Here is a 23,262-nt window from a genome sequence, read left to right as displayed (position 1 = left end):
ACCAGATTTCAGTAGCTTCAAGTTTCAACATACCGTACTGTTATCCAGCATGACCCTTTTCTAAAAGTACATCACCAAAGACAGCAGAAAAAAACCCCACAATAAGCAACACAAGTCAATCTTTATTGAAAACTGAAGTATTAATACATAACAATTCTTGTTACAATAAACGTGCTTTTAAGAATTTAAATCTGAGCTCATCTACTCATTGAATTGCATAAAAAATAAAAAAGTATGAATTTTCACAATTGAACTGGCTCAGAATGGAGTCTCCACTCTTTGTGTAGATGCGATAGTTCAATGCAGGAGTGAGTGATGCCTTAAAACTTATTCTGGAAGACAACATTGACCTAAACTTAAAAAAAGTACCAATACAACTGTTCGTAAGACAGTTTTAAAAAAAGTCATAAAAAGGAAACCTGTGTCTATTTCATAACAAACATGAAGAACTATTACTGGGGCCTCTTGTACTTCCATTGCATGCACTCACTTTTTCAAATCTTAGACATGAGGGCAGCCAATAATAGCATTACAATAAAAAAAAAACCACTAACAAATCCATTCTATTTAAAACAAGTCTGTACAGCAGCCAGCTAAAAAAAGCTTTCCCAGTTTGCCTGCTAAGTGCCCAAAAGTCACAACAGATTAGAAAAATCACGTTCACTTTCTTGATGTTGAAACTTCAGAGCCCATAAATGGGTTAGGATTTTTTCAAATCACAAATGGACCCTTACTACCTGTGGAATTCAGATGTTTCAGTGTTATGTTCAGCTCACACAAGGAAACGTTTCCTTGTCCCTCCCCGAAACCACCCCCCTGCCTCTCCACACCCCCAAACAGAGGGGCAAACAGCCTGCTCAAAGAGTCCTCACTACTTCAGAGGAGATGTCAGAACAAACGGGGTTCTTGGCGAGGTCTGATGCACAAAACTATCCTAACTTTGCTCTAGTTGGCATTTTACCTCGTCAAATCTGAGGGTCTCTGCAGGAAGCTTGGAACTGATAAAATACAGGATTGGAAAGCTGATTCTTATTAATGTGAACAGTCTGAATGAGCTTAAATCTTTATGGTGCTTGAACATGGGCATTAATGGATTGCTTGGGACCCTCTGCACATGCCACGGCTGCCCAGTGATACCTCCTGGAGAAGGCTGGACATGGACCAGGCCCATTTCCTACCCACTGTTGCACAAACTACACCCTGGGCAATTGCAGATTGCCATTCAACAACCACAGCATTCATCCTCTTTCCCACGAGTTCCAGCTGAAGCACCCCTACCATTCACGTTCCTCGGATGGGAGGTTTCACATACACAGTATTTACTACTTGCTGGCATGAGTTTAAGCCTAGAGTTAAGTGGCAGTATTGGATCACTGTGCTTACCTACTCAAGCAAAAATACGTTCAGAACCCAAACAAATGGTGTATAATACCGCGCTCCAGCACTGGGGAGTAATTCCAAATCAATTCTGACCATCCCTTGTTCAGATGCCTTAAGTGGCCTTACTACCCAAGCAGCAGCGAGGCCAGAACGCTCCGTAAAGGGCGTCAATCTTGAGTACCCTGGTATACAAACTCTGTACCATGAACTATTCTCAAACAACACTAAGACATGTTGGTACTTGGAGGTGGTGCTTTGTTTGGGGTTTTTTTTTTTAGTGGATGAAGCAATACAAGAAAGGACTTCAACTAAAATATGGACTTTTTTTCATCTACCACTGCATCTAAGCATTTAACTTGCACAGAACACTCAAAAAGAAGCTTTCTTGAACAGCATTCCTGCGTGTCTCCCAGAAACTTGAAACAGCTGGTTACAACAAGCATAAGCAGGATCTAATAGCAGGTTCTCCGCTTTCCTTCCTAGTGTTTCGTTAATAACCAACACACCATTGACTAGGGCTACACATTATAGGTGCCAATTATTAACCATTTCTCTTTTGCTGCTGCTACATTTAACAGACATTTCCATTGGTTGTTACTGACATAGGGAATATCTCAGTTTCTAAAAAATACTTTATCTAAACTCAACACCTGAAATTTGAATTTAAGAAAAAAAAAAAACCCCACAACTTTCTTGGACTTCTCTTTGTTATTGCTGCAACAGTTATTTTCAGTTCCAGGTTTAAAGTAGTACTTTTTTTTAATCATATAAAGCTGCCATAAAAGTTTTTTTTGTTTGTTTTTTTGTCTTTTTTTTTTTTTTTAGAGAAGCTTGATCTGAAATGTCTCTACTGCACTAGCTCTTTTCATTTGCTGAGGAGCTCTAGTGCAAACACATACTGCGTATTTATTTATAAAGGAATTCTAAATAGGGAATGTTATACAAAAAGCAGGAGAGAATGTTTCATAAGACCCTCACTGTGTAAACGCCTATTTAATGATGTACAGTTTCCCCCGCCGCAGTTTTATATCCATGCTTTAACTATTTGCAACAAAATACCATTAAGATAGTTATATATACACGTATTCCCCCCCCGTCCCCCTGCACTGTGCTTTTGGTTACTTTCCATATCAACTACTGGAGACCCTCTCCGCCCTCCCAGCAGATTATAATCGATCCCAGCTGGAAGGTGCAGTACCTTTTTTAAAAGGTACAGTTTCCCCCTCGTGGATGAATCCCATAATGCAACTTAGAAAAAAAAGTGCTCAAGTAAGTGAGACTGCCTAAATGTCATGGAATATTATACACAGACCAATTCCAAGGCAATATTTAGGAATTTGAAGTTAGAACAAATATATAGAAAGTTATATTCATTCCTTAACTATTGACCTATTGCGGCATTCATGAAAGTTCTCTCCTATGATCTTCAAAGCTTTAATTTATTGGGTGATGAGCCAGGAGACAGCAAAGCTTTCGGCTTGTTCTTTACAGCTTCTCCCCAGTACAGCACTGTCTGATACCTCAGCTCCACGTTAATATGATGCTAAGACAACAAGATGTCATTCTGTATGAGCTAAATTGGACAAACGGCCTCTATTAATGTTCACTCTACTCTCTGGCACACCTCACTAATCAAAGCTGCAAATCTACTACACAAACGGAATTGTTAAACAGACTTGAACGAAGCAGTACAAATTTAAAGAGTTTGTCTGGGGTAATTTTCTGCTCCATATAAAAAGATATTGAAATCCCTTAGCTGCAGTTAAGTGCTCATGAGTAAGTTTTAAAGTACTTCTTCCAACAACATAATTATGCTCAAGGCATTAGAAATAAGGGGGCCATCCACTGACAGTGATTCATGCAAAATAAACCTAAATTTTATTAAACAAACAAACAGAAAAAAAAGGAAGTACAAAATACAGAGAGTGCTTACTGTAAAAAATAAAGTTACTGAAGGCTCCGATCACCAACGGGTTATGAAGGTACGTAAGCCTCCAACCAGGGCAGAGTACTGGAGCGGCAGCACTATGTCGGCACTGATGCTACCCCAAAGTAGCTGCCTAAACTGCACAGGAGCAGAACACCCCAAAACAAAGCACAACTAGATACACAACTTGAAAAAAAGAAATTCCTTCTGAATGGAAATTCACCTACAAGAACAATACAGCCTGATATACCCCTGTGTAAACACTTAAAAGGGAACAACATTTTATAACCATTTACTGCATGATTTATTGCAGGCAAAATGTATAAAAAAAATTTGCATCTTTCTGGAATCGCAAGTTGAGCAAGTTTAAGGAAAACCTTGATTTTACGTGCAATATTCAAATTTAAAAATTTTAAATCTCCCCCGTAACAATTTTGGTATACAAATGGGTTCTAAGGCTAGCCCTTTCTTGCCACAGCATTTGCTCTGAGGTACTGCTTAAAACTTGAAGTTGCAAGAAAGAATACCAGAAGTGACGTGTTGCAATGAAATGCTGATCTGTAGTCAGCCTTATTTTACGTGCTTCCGAGTGCAAGTTAGGAAGTAAAAAAAGAAAATCCGAAGTATACACATCAAAATCCTGTAACCAACAAATGATTCCTACTTCGGTTACAAATACTTTTTATGAAAAGAAAGAAAGAACAGCTCTTTGAAACCTCTATATTCTGGCAGCTGAGTGCAGCATGTTTGTAGGCCATACTGCAAGTAGCTAAGAAGGAAATTGTCTTAAAATATTTGTTCCCCTTTAACAAACTCATCAGGCACTCAAGCTTTCCTCAAAATAACATGCAGCTGAAGTCCTCCTGCTTGTTGTAGAAAGCCCTAACACTTCTAAGTTTCAGGAAAGGAAGCTGGATCAGCTCCACATACATCTTCAACGACTACAACATTCCTTAGGAAAAACAGCATGGGTTTCCTGAACTGAGAACTAAAAGGAAGTGTTTTTCTATCAGTCTGTGTGGCAGTCTCACTTTGACACATCTTGCATTGGATGAAAGATAGTACTGGATATAAATCTCCCCAGGACACACAATTCACTATGCAGGTGATGTCAACTCCTACTCCAACTACCGGCTCTTAGGAGAGCCAGTTTTGCCTCAAGGCAGTTTGCTTCACTTACTGGCACACACAGCATTACCTTTGTCATTTCATTCTGATCCTTAAGAACATCTGTATAACACTGAATCCATATAATGAAAATGAAAAGGTATGAAGTAAACTAATTGTGTGCGGGATTTCTACAGCTTGCCTGACTCATTTTCCAGTCACTCCAATTTAGTAGTTGAATTTGTAAAGAATACATCACTTAAATAAAAATATGCCCCTTTTAAACCAGCAACTCCATCAACCTGAAAAAGGCTGAAGCACTTATCTAATGTATATTATGGTATTCTATAAAGAAACTCACTTTCATGAGTCTACCTTTTAAGACCCTGCATACATTACAACAGTGCATTAGTGATACAAGTTGTAAAATACTTTTCGGTTCCTTTGGATTTGCATATGATGGTTTTTGCATCAGTCACTGCAGGTAGATTGAGCAAGCTTTGTTTTTGTGTTTTAACATGCATTCAACTAGATATGGATCAGAATAAATTTATACTCCCTTTTTATCATTATAATTAGCTAAAAAATTGCAAGACAGTCCACAAAACAGGATTTGCTTTAAGACTAACTGCTGGAGTTCCAAGATGTAAGATATGCAGCACTGGAAAATCTTCAGTGAACAGGAATTAGTAGTGTTTAGCCAAGTGTTGAAAGCATTCAGAAGAAAAGTCCTGGTTGGAGGCATGAGGGCTTCAGCACCAACTTTTAAACCTCAATTTCTTGATTGCATATCTCCCATCTTCAAACCTACATTAATAGGATGAAAAAGTAGGAAATATTCTCAATTATGATATTTGAGCGCAGCAGAACATTCCAACTTTTCATGTATCACATCAATACGCACACACAACAGATGCTGAATATCATATAATGCTACTCTAGCACTTCCCCAGTCAACCAATTCTTAACCTAGGCTTCACTACATAGATTTTCTCCTGTCCTGTCCATTCCAGCTTTCTGTCATCACTAGTAGTATTGTCTTAAAAATGTTGAAAATGTATTTTAAGCTTAATTCAGTTATAGGCAGTCATTATTTTAGTCACAGCAAAACTCTCACTCTTTATTCTCATGTACTACGACTCTCCTGGATGAAATATTCTATGTGAAACATTTCAGATCTGCGGGCTGACATATAGCGTCACAGCAAAATGAGAAATAGTTGTTGTGTTAAAGGGAACACAGTCACCTGTAATCACAGAACTCTGGACTCTTAACTGCTGTAACAGAAACCCAGAAAAGTTAGAACTGTTAACTTTGTCATAAACTAAATGGACTAAGAGTGGAAACTTCCAGGTCAGTTGGTCTGACAAGCCCTTATATTTCAAATGAAGCTGTTCTGAATGCATATGCTAAAATACAACAGAAGCAGAAGTAAGGATCCCAAATCCATTAGGCTTTGTGTCAGCGTGACACGCATAACACGCCCTGTCTTACAGCAAATTTCAAACGTATACTCCTTTTTTCAAAATCCATGATGTAATTTCATTCCACATCAGAAACGATCTTTCTGTGCTGACTGCAAGAAGTATGAACTGAGACTTAACTGAAACAGAGAATATATAAAATTAACTCAAGGCTGTGTATTTGTTTCAGCAGCTTGTGAGAAAGATTCACCCCCAGAGCAAGGCAAAACACTCAGCTTGCCTACGTATTTAGCCAATCAAAAAAACCCTACAAAGTTACACACATTGCTTCACCCACGAATCACAGTACGGCCAAATTCAACAATTATCAATGAATCCAAAACATCAAACACATTTAGTTCCAGATGTATTTTAGTGAGGCAAACTGAAGGCTCTTTCTTTCATATTCAACAATCAGGATTTACAAAAACGTTTCTCAGTTTCTGAAGATGCATAGCACTGAAGAAGTCTCACAAGGCTCTTCTCCATTTCATGGAACAGCTATCATGGAAGCAATAATTTTTGTGTATTCTTACTCAGTTATACTTCGGAGGTACCCCAGACTGCTTACCTTCTGAAAAATCTCCCCAAAAGAACCACAATGCTGTCATTTGTAAGAGATTTAAAATGCTTTCAATCTAAACCGGTAACTTACACTGACTGCCAGGATGATCACCACTGTGGGGGCACATAACTATAGGTTGGTGTTCCTGGAGCCCGATATGTGGGCATTGTAACTGGATGAGGAGCTACTGGAGTTGGGGAATGAGTTGTCAACAAAGTACCTAGGATGAAAAGAACATTCTTTTAAGTAAGGAAAAATTCCAGTACAGAATTAAACAGGGGGGAGGGGAAAAAAAAAAAAAAAGAGTTAATTTTCAAAACAATTACAGCTCGCTCATCTTCTGATTTAAAATTACCAGTTTTATTTTGCACTCCAGTCCCAATCTTCCTTCAAACATGTATGCAAGATGATCACTTCACTGTTTAGTCCAATGCACACAACTCATTACTCAAAAATAGCTCTAGCAGAAACCCTGCAACATAAGTATTATTCACTGCAAAACTTTTTCCCACGCCATAATAAAATTTGATGGTAGAGATGACTTGACCGACAGAATTAAATAGTTCTTGTTTGCATTATGACAGATAGGTTTTTACGAAGTAAGGGGCTTCAGAAACAAACAGGCTGAGATAGCAGGATCTCAACATACTTACCCTACTGCATGCTGTAGAAACAGTAAAACACTAAGCTTGCCATATACGAAACTCTAACGTTAGCTCAGTTCATAGCACATAGCAACCGTAGTTTTGAGATTCCTCAAATTAAGTGATAAATTTGACAAGACAAAACCAGAATCTGAAACCAGGCTCATGGCTTGCATATTTTAGATTACTGAACTGAGCATCCTTTGAGTGAAAATGAACATTTCTTTGTGAGTGAACACGCACTGAGTAATGTAACATGACACCTCCTCAGTGAACACTCGCACAAGAGTTTAGGTATCAGTTAAACAGCTTTTTCCCCAAAACGCTATCACTGCTAAGGGTGTGGCATTAGGAAGGAGACATCCCCAACTACTGCCTGTGACACAGAAAATTTCTAGGTAATGCAAATAGAAAATGCCACATTCCAACACAAAACAGGTCAGCTATATGAGGGGTGGGCTGAGAACACTGCGTCTCCCTCAGCATTAAGAGGTTACTGCTTTCAGCTAGGCATAGAGAAATATATTGAGACAAGAAGTCAGACTCTTGACACTGATAATTAACAAATGATGCAAGAGTATACAAAATTCCATATCGCCATAAAGAACTGTTTTACCATAGCACTGATATCTGAAAAGAGGATGCAGTATCTATATCCTCAGAGATGATCAAAATACCACTGAACACAACCTGATGTGGCTGGACTCGCTGCGAAGACGCTGGTCTAGATGATTTGCAGAAGTCCCTTCTAACCTAAAGAGTTTTATTATTCTGCCAAGTACAACTCTCACATCACATTTTTGTAATGCAGCTGTCTTGACCTGAAAGTGGAGCTTTGCCAAGAAAGCCTAAAAGTTATAGTTTCACATACCTGCTGACATTGCCATAGTAGTCCCAGCCACCATCCCCATAGTCACACCGTTCCCTCTTGGTGGTGGAATTGGAGCAGGATACATGGTGGCCGGCATGCCGTTGGGCTGCACAACTGTGGTGTGGTGAATTACGTGGGGTGGTGCTGCATATAAAGGCTGTGTGTAGTAAGTGCCTTGCTGTTAGAGGGAAAAAAAGTAAATGAAGTAACTCTGGCGGGGCCTTCTTCCATGAAAGTACCATAAAACAGAAGCGTTATCCTGAAAATTAAATGTATTTACAGAGCAGAAGCCAACACATTCATTCCAACTATTCCAATTGTGTTTTGCTGGCAAACTTTTGAACATTTAGCCCCTTTATAAGGCATTTAGGATAACATGCAAAAGCAGAGACTTTTGTAGAACTCCAGCACTGACTACACCGTCAACAATAAGGGCTCTTCTGTCATTCATTCCCTTCGCTTCGTACCTTTTCATATATTAATCCATGAGAGAAATGCTCTCTTTCTTTCAGAACCTTTTATTCAGCTGCTTTTAGTTAAAGAACCAAAGGTTTTTGACAAATCCAAATACTCTAAGCATATTGCATAAACCTTGTTATGAGCTTATTAGTTCCCTTCTACTACTGTGTACGCGCCAGGCAAGTTTCCTATATGCAAACAAAGGACCAACTTCTGCCTAAAATACCACGTTCACTGAAGTCTTAATTCTATCCTTTCTAATAGTTTTCAACAGTTTGCAAAGTATGAGACTTGGTAACTCCCTGAATCATAGAATAACCAGGTTGGAAAAGACCCACCGGATCATCAATTCCAACCATTCCCATCAATCACTAACCCATGTCCCTCAGCACCTCGTCCACCCGTCCCTTAAACACCTCCAGGGAAGGTGACTCAACCTCCTCCCTGGCGGAGGTGGAATCACAACAGAGACAAAAAAAAAAAATTAATGCAAATTTATGACAGTTTTTGACAAAAAGAAACCAGGACGCAGTAGCTATAGCATCCAGCATGCATTTTTAAAATTACTGAGAATGCAAAAGTGCACACACAAACTCTGTAAATCACCCTATTAAGAATTCTTACTGCAGGCAGCTAAAAATTCTCTCCATCCATAAAGAAATAAATGTGATGTAAAGTTCAGAGTTGATGCAAATCTTACAAGGTAAATAAAACGGTATGCAAACAGACAGTTTTGGGGGTTTGTTCATTTACCTGTGCATACGGATTCTGCTGTGGATAGGCACTTCGAACTGGGTACACAGCAGTCTGGTAGGGATTCGGCGACGAAGAGTATGGTGGCACTGCACCACTAGTGGGTGAACAAGATACTTTATACGGGGTGCCTGGTGTGTAACCTGAAACAAAGGCAAATCTGCATTAAAAATACGAAAACCAAGTGGCAGTAAACTGCTATCTGAAAGTCAGAGGTAACAATTTTCTTCATTTCCAAATTCCTTAATCTTCATTCGAGTACTCAGTAGGCTATTCTCAAAATCCAAGCACAAGTTTTATCATTTACATAATAGCGATAACAGCCTGAAAATACCTGACCGTGTCAACTAAGCACAAAAAGTTAACAGTATTTTTGCACAACTTGGTTATCAATGGATACAAATAAAAAGTGGACTCGGATTTTCATAGTAAAAACATCAAGTACTCGAATTTGGCGTATCAGGCAGCGTTCCTGCATAGGAGGATTTGGTACATGTTAGCACCAGCCCAGTTCTCAATGCATCCCAGACTGTACTGGCAAAACATAGTAATGGTTTGCTAACCTGCAGTTGCTTTCTATAGATGATGACACAGCATAAGAATAACAATTTCAAAAGTCAGAATCATGCAAAGAGCTCAAGATGGATTTTCACAGAACAGAAGGACCCAATCTGCAACCTCCATTTCAACTTGCATTTATTCCTATATGTTTTCTGGCATTTTCTGACCTGGCTAAAATAAGTATGAAAGGCCATACCGTTAAAACATAAGCACTGCAGAGCTCCTTGCAACTGCAAATTCAGACTTCAAAGGCACTTCAGTATCTTTTAATCTCCTTTTTGTGCATCAAATACACAGATATACCCTTAATTATCACTTAAGGATTATTTTTATACCTAGCATCAGAAAGAATTTTGCATTTCTATTACAAGAGCCTCAAAATCAGTCTGGTGAGAACTGTTCAATACTTCCAGGGCTGAGTAGCAATGGCCTGCTCAGTCCCTTCCTAAAAAAAGTAAAAAAAAGTTGTGTAAAATAACAACAGGAGGAATACTGTTCTATCAGATCTATGTTCTTGAAGTAAATGGAAATGAAATGCTACCAGTTTTGTTTCAAGCATTAGCACATCTCAATCATCATCTTTTATGGAAAGCAGAACTACATAAAAACAACTTAGGTGAGCACTCTGGTTTCTCTCGTGTCTGTCTTTCCATCTCCTTTTTCCTAGGCTCAAAACATTCCCTCTCTCTTAAATGACAAAAGCACACGGGTGTAGTTACCTAAATCCTCCCTCAATAATCGTTATGGACAAAACATTTTTACTTGGCAACTAGGCTTTCTAGACAATTAGTTCATGCATGACCATTTTCAGGGCAGAAACAAGGCAACAAGTGGAACTTGGATAGACAAAGCATTTAAGAAAAGGATGAAAAATTTTGAAGACAACAGATAGAATAAAAATCAGGAATAGAATGCAAAGTAAGCGGAACCAAGAAGGAAGCAGTGAGGGCAAAAGCAATGCAATCCTGAAGTATCAGCCTGAAACATAGAAAGAATAGCTAAAAACTTAGCTTTCCTCTTCTCTGAAGGTGTAAGCAGTATGACTGTAGACAAGATTATACACACTTTAATTTATCAGATGATTCCTTATGAGTCATATTCAAAGCAATGTAAAACTTCTCCCACAGCATTAGCATTACTGTAGACCCCTACAGCTTCTCCTTTCTTTTTTCTAACAACTTCCAAACTTCTGGGTACTGCTTTGACAAACCCATTACACGTACCTGTTTGGAAGGTAGGATTTGCTCCAGGATACATATTAGGGGAATAGGCAGGAGCAGCTGCTGCATAGCCCATCGGGAAGCCAGCTAGAAGGAAGAACACATCAAAGTTATTCTGCAGAATGCCAGTGCAGTTTAACTTGACTTTACTCTCAAAGACGAGCTAACAGATGGCCTTCAATCACTCCTCCAAAACTAAAACAGTGGGCTCCTCTTCTCCCAAGCCACATGAAGCTGAATGCTAAATGAAGGGAACAGCTAAGGAGTCACAAGTGCCACACTCTCTTACGTCCTTGTTTCAGTGAATCTCAAAGTTGGCCAAGTAACTCCCAAGTTAGTTGGACAACAAGTTTTCGTGCAACTATCCAACCCTCCTCCTCCTCTAGTTGTAAGACTCGATGTACAGAAAATATTTATCTGAAGAGACTTTTCCACAGAAATCAGTCCCTCGAAGTCAGTGCAACTCTGACTGTCCATATCACAGACAGCGCAAGTAGAGAATATAAAGCAACCTCAGGAAGTCCAAAACACTTGTTGCATTTGACACAGATTTGTTATTACACTTGGGTATCAAAAGTTCACCAGTTTCAGGCATGTACTGTGACAGTTAACAGTGAAGTTATTCCCTGAGGTACAAGCAAAGTGATAGGCAAACACTTCTACACCAGCGTACAAGAACCATTAAGGCTGAACTAACATTATGACATACTGGCCTCCAACATAAAGCAAAACCAGTTTCTTGGAAGATAATAAGATCGTTTCAATTGTAATACGTGAAATTGCTGAATCAATCAGAGCTATTAACTTTTTCCAGAGACTAAATTACATTATTCCAAACTAAAACTGAGTACTTGGAGTTACTACCACATTTTGTTACCATCATCTGAAGATTTCAAATTCTCCAGATAAAAGGCAGTTGGCATTTGCATGTTCACTGTCAGGCTTAAAGTTGCTAGTTTTAAACTGCTGTTCAGATTTCAGTGGTTTCTATTTTGCTGTGAATCCCACAATCCTTCGCAATTACTCCTAACAGTAAAAATTCCTTAGCTCATGACTATGTATTCCAACTTGTTTTTTTAAACCACTCTGTAAACGTATTAAGTGACACACACTTGGCACTACTATCAGGTGGTCAGCATGGGTAAGACTAAGAAAAGCGTTAGGCTTTAAAAATCAAAGGTAAAAATAACACTTAATGTTTCAGACTGTAAGTAGCTCTTAAGATTTCAACTTCACAAGCTGCTAGTGAATAGCTTTAGTAGAGCTTTACACCTGCCTCAAATTGACCACACAGCTGCAACATTACTTAAGTTGTACGTGTTTCCAGTGCTCTGCTCTTTCTTCCTGGTTTAGCATAACAGAACTCTGAGCTGCTTAGGAAACAACTTGTCTGTGAAAAACAGTCGACAAACAGCAGTTTTACCTTCTACATAGAGCCTTCATCCATGTGAGAATGTCTGCATATTGACTCCTTGCTACTGCAAACCCATCGAACCACCCCAAAAACGTGTAGCATAATATAAACAGCTATTAAATATGCAACAGCTTTAGAAACACGGTGCCTCTAAACGATACATTCCACCTATCAGTATGTTCACTGCTCTCTATTGCTGCACAACCTATGTATGAAGAATGAAGAATCTGTAGCTTTTAATTTTGGAGAGGCAAAGTAGGAAGACTTAGTGCTGCAACAGCGTTTTAAAAAAACCCTCAAGTGTGAGTCTACTTTTCATTTTACATAACGTGTTTCATGCTTATCCCACAATCTTCAAGCCTGCACAGGTGGCTCAGCAAGTTATCCATAACGGTATAATGCTGCAGATCTTACTAAGCTGAACTTAAGGGTTAGGGTTGTGTAAACCCATGGACTTCACTGCTGTAAGGAAGAATTTTGAATGATCAACTTGTAGCAAGACATTTAAGACACTTTTTATAACAATTTTACTTCAATTCCAAATATTCTAGTTATGCTAATTTACAGCTAAGTGAAGATCAGCAAGATACACTACTTACATAATTCAACATGTAGTATAACAGTAGAATAAAAGATTAGAAGTTGTTAAGTTAAGCTGCTACTTATGAATCCACAACAGTTTATCTTCCTAAGTAAATTAATGTACCACTTAGATTAGTACAAACAAGAACTTCAATGCAATGTTTAAATAGTTACAAGTACAAATGAAACCCCGGTTAATATAAATCTGTGTTTAGAAAATGAATAAAGATAAAAATTAAAAGTTATATTTAAATAATTCATAATAATCTTTACCTAAGCAAAAGAAAGTCCTGAAAAAGCAACCCATTATGAAACAACTGTGCTGTTACTGATATTAATTAGTAAGCCACTGCTGATTGCCTTATAATAAAATTACGGTAGCTCATATAACTAAGACAGTTACAGATAACAAAACCATCCTGTGGGACATATGGTTACACAGCATCTGCTCTACCATTTATTACTGCACCGTTTCAGTCAGTGAATACAGACAAAAATATTGCAACACAGATTGTGTTTTCCCCCTTATAAATATTGTAGAAATCAAGCAAGGTAGACTAGTTCAAGGAAAAAATTCAAAGTACTTGAAAAGCAAAAATAACAATGAAAAGTGAACAGTAAAGAAAATTCTTTTGTGCACCAGCATTCTGAAAAAGGAACACAGAAAAGTGAACGGGGGAATTCCAGTACACTACCTAGCCTGAAAAACAAACTTAAAACCTGTAAACGCCAGTGAGAAAATACACTATGGCTACAATGAATAATAAACAGTAATGGCACAGAACCCAGCTCTCAGCCCAGCACCAACTAAAAATCAGAGAACAGTCGCCCTGTAAAAGCTGCAAAAGTTTAATTGGTTACGATACATTAAAATTGGAGCTGAAAGACCATCCAGCCTCTCCCAGGATGGAGTAACTCCCTTACCACACACACAGAGAAAAAAAAAGACTGCACCATGACATACTGCTTGAAATGCCTCAGAGAGGCACACAGCTCTTTTCTTTGGCCGTCCTGGAAAGTTGTGTTGGCATCCACTGTCTTACCCAACCTCAGAACTATGGGGCATCAGAAATAAAGCCTGCTCATACACACATTAGGAATAGGGGAAAAAAAGCTGGTCAGAAACTTGAGAGCCAAACGAGTAGGAGAGAAAGCAACAAATACATCCAATTTGTGTTTTAAAAACATTTTTTTGGCCATTTCCTTGTTCCCACCTTTGGTGCTATTCTTTGGGCAGTAATAAAACAGACAGCACAAACAAGAACTAGAGGATAAAAAGGTTAACATCGCCAGCCAACTAGCAGCAAAAATAGACTGACTCCTCTTCTTGCAGGGCATAATTATTAGAGTTCCTAAAAAAAGCTGCTTTGGAAGAGATGCTGAAGTTAGAAATATAACAGAACAACTGACATCACTCTTGAAATGTCACTTTTTAAATTTAACACCCCTCCACCCCACTCCCAAAACAGATTACCATAAGCCATCCATAAGGGACTATTTCTTCTTGATTGCAAACAAAGATCAGTGCAACCGAAACTCATTGAAACAGTCACTTACCTGGATAACCGATTCCTTTGGCATTTGCATAGGGAACCCCAGAAGATCCAGGGCTATACACAGGATTCATGATTTCAGTTACTGAGTCAGGGGAAAAAAAAAGAAAAGAAAATAAGTATTTAATCAAGTATAGGGAAAGCATTACATCTCAGCGATAAAAAGGGAGGTGGAAATGGGGGAAAGTGTATTTGAAGAAAAAGTAGCAGAGGGAAAACCAGCAATTCCACTCCTCATCAGTATTAAAACTGCAGCTACAAGCAAGAGAGAGTCACTGCAGAAGTTTGAAAGCATCACAACCCTCAATCAGCTAGAGAATGTCTCAGGAATGAAACATTCCCTGTTGTGGAGCACACTTTCCAAATATTTCCATCCCTAAGAGTTCCCACATGGCACACAAATCCATAACGCTCTGATGGAGTTTATAGGTTTTGGACTTCTCCCTCTATGTTATCTATCAACCACTTATCGTCTATCTGCCACCCATCAAGCTTGGTTCCTTCTAGGCTGAAACACCTGGCCAAAGGATGCAAATTCTTATGGCCTATTACTACTGGTACTTCCAGCCCAGGATTCCAGTCCTTTACCAGCACTGAATTTATCAACCATTTACAGCCCAGGTAAGTGGCAAAAGACTTTCTGTATTAGCCTGACAGCTCATATTTGGTTGGTTCCTTCCTTGCTGCTGAGTTCTTCAGAGCCCGTGATGGCTGCGTCCAGTCAGTTCCGAATTATGGATTCGCACACCAAAAAGGCACCTACAGCTAGCAGGAATAAAACAACCCCCAGTCTTAAAAATGATCTTGTAGGTAAACACCAAGGAAAAAATAGCCTCGAAGATGCTTCTCAAGTTCTTTTAGTACATTTATGTTCTTCAAGGAATATAAAACCCTGCATCACAGCTTACCAGCAAGCCCACCACAGACCTCTTAAAAGAAGACTCTTCACAATGACTTCTCTAATATTTTTAGGAAAAAATCCCCATATTTTAACTAGTATCTTTAATTATCTGACTTTCAGCATATATTTAGAGTTTTACCACTTCTCTTCCTACAAGTGCTGATTTTTCACTACCAATAGCCTCCGACAGCAAGCCAGGAGAGAACACTATAGAACGGTATAGAACCAGACTTCATGATTTGCTGCTAATATCTGATAGCTGAGTCCCTTCCTCTCCTGCATCTCAAGATGCTGCCTTACTTAGATGCACAGAGAATTAAGCGGTTGAACAGAATTTTGTAAATAAAGTTTATAAAGCAAGAAAAAAAAACATAATTACACATGCAATGCCTTAGTTACAGCATACATTATGGCAGGAATCTGAGTTTATCAGTATAGCTGCACTGATAAACCTATCTTAAGTGACTGCATAAAGCATAAAGAGTTTGCTTTTTAAAGTAACACTAAAACCAGCTCTATGCCAAGAGTTTTAGAAGCACTCAGTACACAGGAGAGGTAGAAGAACAACTTGTGCAGCACTAGACAATAGAAGGTAAGTGCTGTTGGGAAGTTTATCATCAGGGTTCACAAAACACTCAAATTTGATGTAAAAGAATTACAGGATTCACCAGTCTCTTGGACTTCCTACACACACTTAGGAATAGTACCAACTTAAGAAGAACTGCCTTTATTTTTTCCAGCTTCATTCTTGATTACATATCAAGACATTAAGATCAGACTAAAAGCCAAACACCCTGCCATTTACATTACTTAGTATAAAGAAAGTTTCCCAGAGCAGCATGTTTTCATCACCTGACCAACATCAAAAAGCAGTCTGACACAAATCTCCTTGGAAATGTTCTACAGCAAACTAGTCATCTTCAACTACAGAGTATAATTTTCCACTGAAGCCCCATGGAGTTCTAGAGGCATTAGCTCTGCTGTTATAACCAAAAAGCATATTTTGCATTTTGCCATAGCAAGCCTGTTCTTTTCTCCCATGTTTCTTCTGTGTAAGGACCCTCATTTACCTGAAAACCTCCAGTCTGTTCCCCTAATATCTCCCTGCGTTTCCTCCTCATTTTCATCTCTGCTACTCTTTCAATGTGATTTTGTCACATTTTGTCTTTAAACTTACTAAACCCGCAAGAGGTTCAAGCTTCACTTCAGTACCAGTGTGTCAGAATTGTGGGGCAGAAGCCTTAAGGGAGGTGGATATACCCTTCCACTCAAACAAACAGCCCACAGCCCCACGAATACGCTGCTCCTCCTTCCAGCCTCAACAGTAATTAGGAGGAAAGAAGATCCTCTAACAAGACAGACAGGACTGGAAAACACGCCAGAGCATTCAGCGAATATTTAGGTAAAATATAAAAAAATCCTGAACTACAAGAAGTAGTCAGCGATTGCAGAAGAACACAAGGACATACATTCTGGAGGATGACTTCGACAGAAGCCATACAAAGATGAAAAGGTACAGAAAACACGCAGAAAAGGTCAGACAACTCATCAGACTTCATCTCAAAGGAAGTGCAGATTAAAAGAAGGGAATTCAGCTTAAGTAAGTGAAAAAAAAAAATACAGCACGGGGAGCCTGCAACCTGCCTCTTACTGGAAACAATGTCAACTGCCACTTCAAATGCATCCACACTCTGAAATTCCCATATGTACAGACACACACATGTATTAATTCAGCTTTGGCTGAACAGGTATGTACTTTAACCGTTCCTGCTTTCACACACCAGCTTTCTCCCGAGAAGCAAGTAAAGATCCACCAGCCTACAAAACTGCTTGCAGTTTTTGTAGCGCAGACAAAACTTCAGATCACTCCTAATTAAAAATAATTATTTTCAGGTCTTCTCTGAAGGTCCAAACATATGTGAGTATAATTACACAGTATTACCCAGTGGATGCAATCATCCCACTCGTACCTTAATTTTACTTGGAAGGGCATCTGTTATATTGAAATATGGAACCTTGCAGTCCACTTTCCCTGTAACGCTAAAACTCCACATCAAACGCTAGGGAAAACTGAATAAAGCAAGCCCAAAGAACCACAGCTTTAAACCCTTTTGCTGGCATCCCCTCCAAAGCATTCTCATGTTAATGTATATGTAAATAAGTACCTGCTGTCCATCATCTGTATATAAATTGTACCGAGTCAACTGTATATAAATTACAGTTAATTAATTCTTTTAGCTGAAATGAAAGTAATCGTACTGGATACTCCAATTAAAGATCATGAAAGCATGCTTGCGAAGAGAAAACACTTAACCTTTCACTCTTGCCAAAGACAAACAATCAAACCCAGTTTTGATCAAGCCTCCTAGATATCACCCTGGTGCAGATACCAGGACAATCATCCTCCTCTTAAATCCACGTGTCAGAAAGCTGAGCACAAAGGCCAACCACTACTAATGCTGAAGCTCTAGTACTTCCAATTACATACAGTTTGGCACATAGCTTTTCCAGCTACACTCAGAATGAGCACATTTCTAGGAAATTCTGCTTTTTGAAATCATTTCACAGAGAAATATACAAAAAACACAGATCAATGCAAATCCTGTAAAACAGACTGCACATTCCTTTGTAAGAGAGACATTTTCTTACTGTTCATTTTCAAGGCTGTGCAGAAATGATATCTGGAAAAGATCTGCTGAATGCCACTTTGTGCTCCTTTTTATGACAATTCCATCACAAGAGGTAGGCAGATTCTCCAAGTGCCTTGTCTGAAGCCTGCTACCATGGTCCAGTAATGCTTTTGGTTTTGGAAACGGAGCAGACTCACAGTAAGTCATTATAGTACTTACCATCTACCCATCCTGAAATACTTATAGCATGCTGTTTGCAATAAAACTGTACAAATGACCTGGTTTCCATTCACATACCATTCCTTAACAAAATTAATAACCATCTTAGTAACGTTCTACATTTTACTCATTTCATTTCCAGTCAAAGTTTAATAGAAGTAAAATACAGTTCTAAATGCCTGGTAGTTTGTAATGCAAAAAAAAATCCTTTTCATAGAATCATAGAATCACCAGGTTGGAAGAGACCCATCGGATCATTGAGTCCAACCATTCCTATCAAACACTAAACCATGTCTCTCAGCACCTCGTCCACCCGTCCCTTAAACCCCTCCAGGGAAGGTGACTCAACCCCCTCCCTGGGCAGCCTCTGCCAGTGCCCAGTGACCCTTTCCGTGAAAAGTTTTTTCCTAATGTTCAGTCTGAACTGGGACAGCACTGGCACATTCATCCCTCACTAGGTTATGTCAGTTAGGTCAGAATTCTGGGGCTTGCCATAGTTTTGGGGGTGCAGGGTTGCTGTGTTCTCTTCCTATCAGCTTGGAGAGCTGAGACATCACCACATGGCTAAGACAGCACCAGTTCCAACGCAAGGAAGGAAGCAGGACTGGACAGTGGCAGAACAGACTGAGCTTGCAGTGCCACAGCCTGGAAAAAGGCAGTTAACAGCTTTGCTGAAGGTTGATAACATAAAGTAAAACACAAAGCTGGAAACACCATTCACATGCAAATCTTTCTCCCCTACTTCAGTTACAAGCCGTTTTTGTCATAAAAGAATGTGACATCTTATTTTTTTATTATTTTAAGACTACAAAGGAATAGAGCTGTTCATGCTTTTTAATCCTTTCTAATGAAAAGAATTCTCACCTGTAAGCCTGTTCTACATGTGGCTCGTCATTATGGGGGTTTTGTGTTGAAATACACACACACACGTTAACACCCGTACTACTTGCCCTCGCTACTAGTAAGGACAGAGACAATACGATCTACGCTGAACAGGATTAGTTCTGTATGTCACTCACAAAAAGAAAATCTATATCAAAAATTTAATACTAAGAGCCTGCTTGTGAACCAACCGCACTTGAACATTAGCAGCACTACTCTGTTCTTCACCTCCCTGCCCAGAACATTACCAAAACCTTTTTACTTCAAAAAACCCAACACTACCTATAGAAAGCTCAAACAAGCAGCCCAGCATTTCTCAAAGCCTGCAATTTCTGGTTTTGCTACCACATAAGGAGACAAAAGTCATCAGCTCCAATTCTTGCATCTCCTGCATAACTCTAGGACTGTAAATATTCTTCTTTTCAAGAAGTGGAGCAATGCAGCAAAATCATCAGTTCCTCATGGGAAGAGTGCCACAAGCCAGTCTACTGACAAATTTAGCGAAAGTTAATCAACTATGGGAAATAAAACAAATTAAATTGGAAAAATAAAACTTCATGACATGAAGGAATCTTTTTTGTTAAATCCTGAAGGTCTGCTTCTTGGTAAACTTTCACCCTACAATGCATTTCTTTTTAAGCCTATTTTCAGTTTATTCACTGTTCCTTTTTGAAATAAGATTAAACTGTCACAAACTTTCAAATGGAGGCAGAATCTTGAAAAGCCCCTTATTTTTTCCTGTTTTCTAACCTGAAATTTAAAATGTGTAATTACCACTGCAAATGTACAGGTTGGAAAGCACATGTTATGGAAGAATGGAAGATTCATGGCACTAACAATTATATGTTTTAAAGTAAAATCACTTCAAAGCAGACAGAAAGTCTGGTCAATTCAGGTAACACGCACACAACCACTGAACATTTAAGACCAAACTAGGCCCGATCCCGTTCACACAGAGAGCTGCACACCCCCATGCACTGAAAACCCAACTTTTTTGTTCCTCCGTGCATAGATTCCATTCTTTGGCTGGTGTTTATGGTTTGGCTCCAGACATTCAAGAAAAGTTCTGAAAGCAATGTTTGCATGAGGCCTTTTTACTTTTTGTCTCCCAACTCTCCCTAGAAGCTACAGAGGACTGAGACGTTATTTCTGTTCCCAGCTCCCTGGTTCAAAGGTGACAGAGCAGGTACAACATGGAGCCACACACAGCGTCTCACTGATGCTCTTGAGGTGAAACTCAAAGGGCTGCCCCCTGTCCTGGATTTCTGTGAATCACGGAATGGTTTGGGTTGGATCTCGAAGCCCATCTAGTCCCAACCCTCCTCTACCACGGGCAGGGACACCTCCCACTGCATCAGGGTGATCCAAGCCCCATCCAGCCTGGCCTTGAACAGCTCCAGGGACAGGGCAGCCACTATTGCTCTGGACAACCTAGGCCAGGGCCTCCCCACTCTCCTCGGGAAGAACTTCTCCCTAACGTCCGATTTAAATCTCCCCGCTTCCAATTCGAATCCGTTCCCCCTCACCCCATCATTCCAGGCCCTCGTAAAACCCCCTCCCCAGCTTTCCCGCAGCCCCTCTAAGCTCTCCCCGCACCCTTCTCTCCTCCGGGCGGAGCAGCCCCACCCCGCCGCCCGCCCCGTCCCGGGGGCCGCCCCGGGGCCCGCACTCACCGGCGGCGGCGCTGGCGGCGGCTGCTGCGCGGGGCGGGGTCGGGGCCGCGGCTGCTCCGCGCCCGGCGCTCCCCTCGCTGCGCACCGCGGGGCGTCACTTCCGCCGCGCGCGTGACCGGAAGCCGCCGCGAGACATCGCGAGAGCCCCGAGGGGCGGGGCGGGGCCGGGGGGCGGGGACAGCGGCGCCTCAGGGCCCGGCTCGCCAGGGCCGAGGGCACGGGGAGGAGAGCCTCCCTGGCCCTGCTGGCCACGCCTTTGTGACCCAAGCCAAGAGGCCATTGGCCTTCTTGGCCACTGGGCCGCTGCTGGCTCATGGTCAGTCACTGTCCACCAACACCCCCAGGTCCCTCTCCTCCAGGCAGGTCTCCAGCCAGGCTTCTCCCAGTCTGTAGCGCTGCAATACACCAGCCCCACCAAAAATCTGACGCTGGAGAAAAGATAAAGCCGCAATCTCAACTCTTACACGCTGGCCCCAAATCTATAAGCCAGTTGCTCTCCAGTTTATTAATTATTAATCTCACAACCCTGTTCAGCCAGCACAATACAAACATACACAGCTGGTTGGAAAACAACTACACAAAGATGGAAATTATTTTTTAAAAACTATAAAATGGAAGATCTTCTGATATTTTTTCTGTAGCAAACTGGGGTGCTGTTAGATGAGCTCAACGTGGGTCAGCAATGCAGCTTGCAGCCCAGAAAGCAAACTGTGTCCTGGGCTGCATCAGAAGCGTGGCCAGCAGGAGTGGATTGTCTCCCTCTACTCTGCTCTCATGAGATCCCACCTGAAGCCTTGCCTTCGGTTCTGGAGCCTTCAACATGGGAAAGACATGGGTCTGTTGGAGTCAGTCCAGAGGAGGCCAGGAAGACAATCTGAGGGCTGGAGCACCTCCCATACAAGGACAGGCTGAGAGAGTTGGGGTTGTTCAGCCTGGAGAATAGAAGGCTCCGGGGAGACCTCATACCAGCCACACAGTACTGAAAGGTGGCCTACAAGAAAGCTGAGGAGAGGCTCTGTATCAGGGAGTGCAGGGATAGGACGAGGGGGGACAGTTTTCAGCTAAAAGACGGGAGATTGAGACGAGATCTTGGGAAGAAATGTTTCCCTGTGAGGGTGGGAAGGCACTGGCACAGGTTGCCCAGAGCAGTGGTGGCTGCCCCATCCCTGGAAACATTCAAGGTCAGGTTGGATGGGGCTTGGAGCAACCCGATCCAGTCGGAGGTGTCCATGCCTGTGGTAGAGGGGGTGGGAGGGTGTAACTGGATGGGTGCTGAGTTACCTTCCAACCCAAAGCATTCCATGATTCTATGAAAATGCAAAAACAATAACGTTCTTGATAGCAGAACTGCAAATTGATTCAGAGCTTGCTGACATTTCTGACAGATTGGTCTTTTCCAATTATCCTCAGATATCTCCATCTTATCCTAACAGGCTTTCTAGAAACATGAAGTGACATTTATCAATCATGCTGGTCAGTCACTGAAGAACACTAGAGTCAACAGGGAGTTGGTGCATTGACTCTAGATGCATTAGAAACAAAATGCTACCATTAATATCTAGGCGGGAATGAAAGTATTTGTGACCCAAAAATACTGTCTCTGTCACTACTGTACAATCCTTTTCCTCTAAGTGTGGTTTGTTTGGGTAAGAGGAAGGATACTTGTCTGGGTGATGAGAAGCCAGACCTGCTGTAACCACACTAATGATACAAAAAAATTGTTCAGCAGATGCAGTCTTAGATACTTAGATAATTTTGGAGGGATCTCAATTTTTGGAAACGAAGTGACGATGAAGGCACTGCAGGGAAAGATCCCATCAATAGTGAGATGGTATTTACTCCAAAATTAATTCCTACGTTTTGTCGAATGTTATTCTGCACTGCCAAGAACTTCCTCTGCTATCTTTTGTCTTCTCTGGAATTACTGGAACTGGTCTGGAAGTCTGTGTGTCCCCCCAACCCTGCAGCTGCAACCTGGGAAGAGGCAGGTAACGGACCTGGCTGGCTACCACCCAGTGGCAATCAGCAGCTATTGCAATAGAATCATAGAGCTGTAGCATCATAGAATAGTTTGGGTTAGAAGGATCTGTGAAGGCCATCCAGTTCCTTGCAGTGAGCAGGGACATCTTCAACGCGATCAGGTTGCTCCAAGCCCCATCCAACCTGACCTTGAATGTTTCCAGGGATGGGGCAGCCACAACTTCTCTGGGCAACCTGTGCCAGGGCCTCACCAACCCTCACAGGAAAACAGTTCTTCCTAAGATCTCATCTCAACCTCCCCTCTGTCAGCTTACAACTGTTCCCTCTCATCCTATCCTTGCGACGTGTGATCAAGAGCCCCTCACAGCTTTCATGGAGCCCCTTTCAGGTAGTGGAAACCGCTCTAAGGTCTCCCTGGAGCCTTCTATTCTCCAGGCTGAACAACCCCAACTCTCTCAGCCTGTCCTCATATGGGAGG

The 23,262-nt window shown here is 40.9% G+C and overlaps 1 protein-coding gene across 1 annotated transcript; it reads right to left on the bottom strand.

The window, feature by feature from the left end:
• Positions 1-102: 102 nt before the first annotated feature.
• Positions 103-20,826, bottom strand: FAM168B (family with sequence similarity 168 member B). Its single transcript, XM_069865334.1, has 7 exons — positions 20,805-20,826; positions 14,504-14,584; positions 10,954-11,037; positions 9,170-9,312; positions 7,958-8,135; positions 6,533-6,662; positions 103-5,221 (listed from the first exon to the last, which is right to left on the bottom strand). Exons 2-6 carry the CDS (start codon positions 14,571-14,573, stop codon positions 6,550-6,552), a joined length of 588 nt encoding a protein of 195 aa, XP_069721435.1. The 5' UTR covers positions 14,574-14,584; positions 20,805-20,826; the 3' UTR covers positions 103-5,221; positions 6,533-6,549.
• Positions 20,827-23,262: the final 2,436 nt, after the last annotated feature.

The sequence above is a fragment of the Phaenicophaeus curvirostris genome, chromosome 10 (assembly GCF_032191515.1).
Source record: "Phaenicophaeus curvirostris isolate KB17595 chromosome 10, BPBGC_Pcur_1.0, whole genome shotgun sequence".
Taxonomy (NCBI): Eukaryota; Metazoa; Chordata; class Aves; order Cuculiformes; family Cuculidae; genus Phaenicophaeus; species Phaenicophaeus curvirostris.
This window is presented reverse-complemented; position numbering and strand designations above follow the sequence as displayed.

What these genes read in the sequence shown, in the direction of transcription:
- FAM168B (XM_069865334.1), bottom strand. Translation starts at nt 14,573, where the DNA reads ATGAATCCTGTGTATAGCCCTGGATCTTCTGGGGTTCCCTATGCAAAT. An exon ending in CAAAGGAATCGGTTATCCAG is followed by an intron (nt 11,038 to 14,503) that starts GTAAGTGACTGT and finishes TCTTCCTTCTAG; the next exon opens with CTGGCTTCCCGATGGGCTAT. An exon ending in TACTATGGCAATGTCAGCAG is followed by an intron (nt 6,663 to 7,957) that starts GTATGTGAAACT and finishes TTTTCATCCTAG; the next exon opens with GTACTTTGTTGACAACTCAT.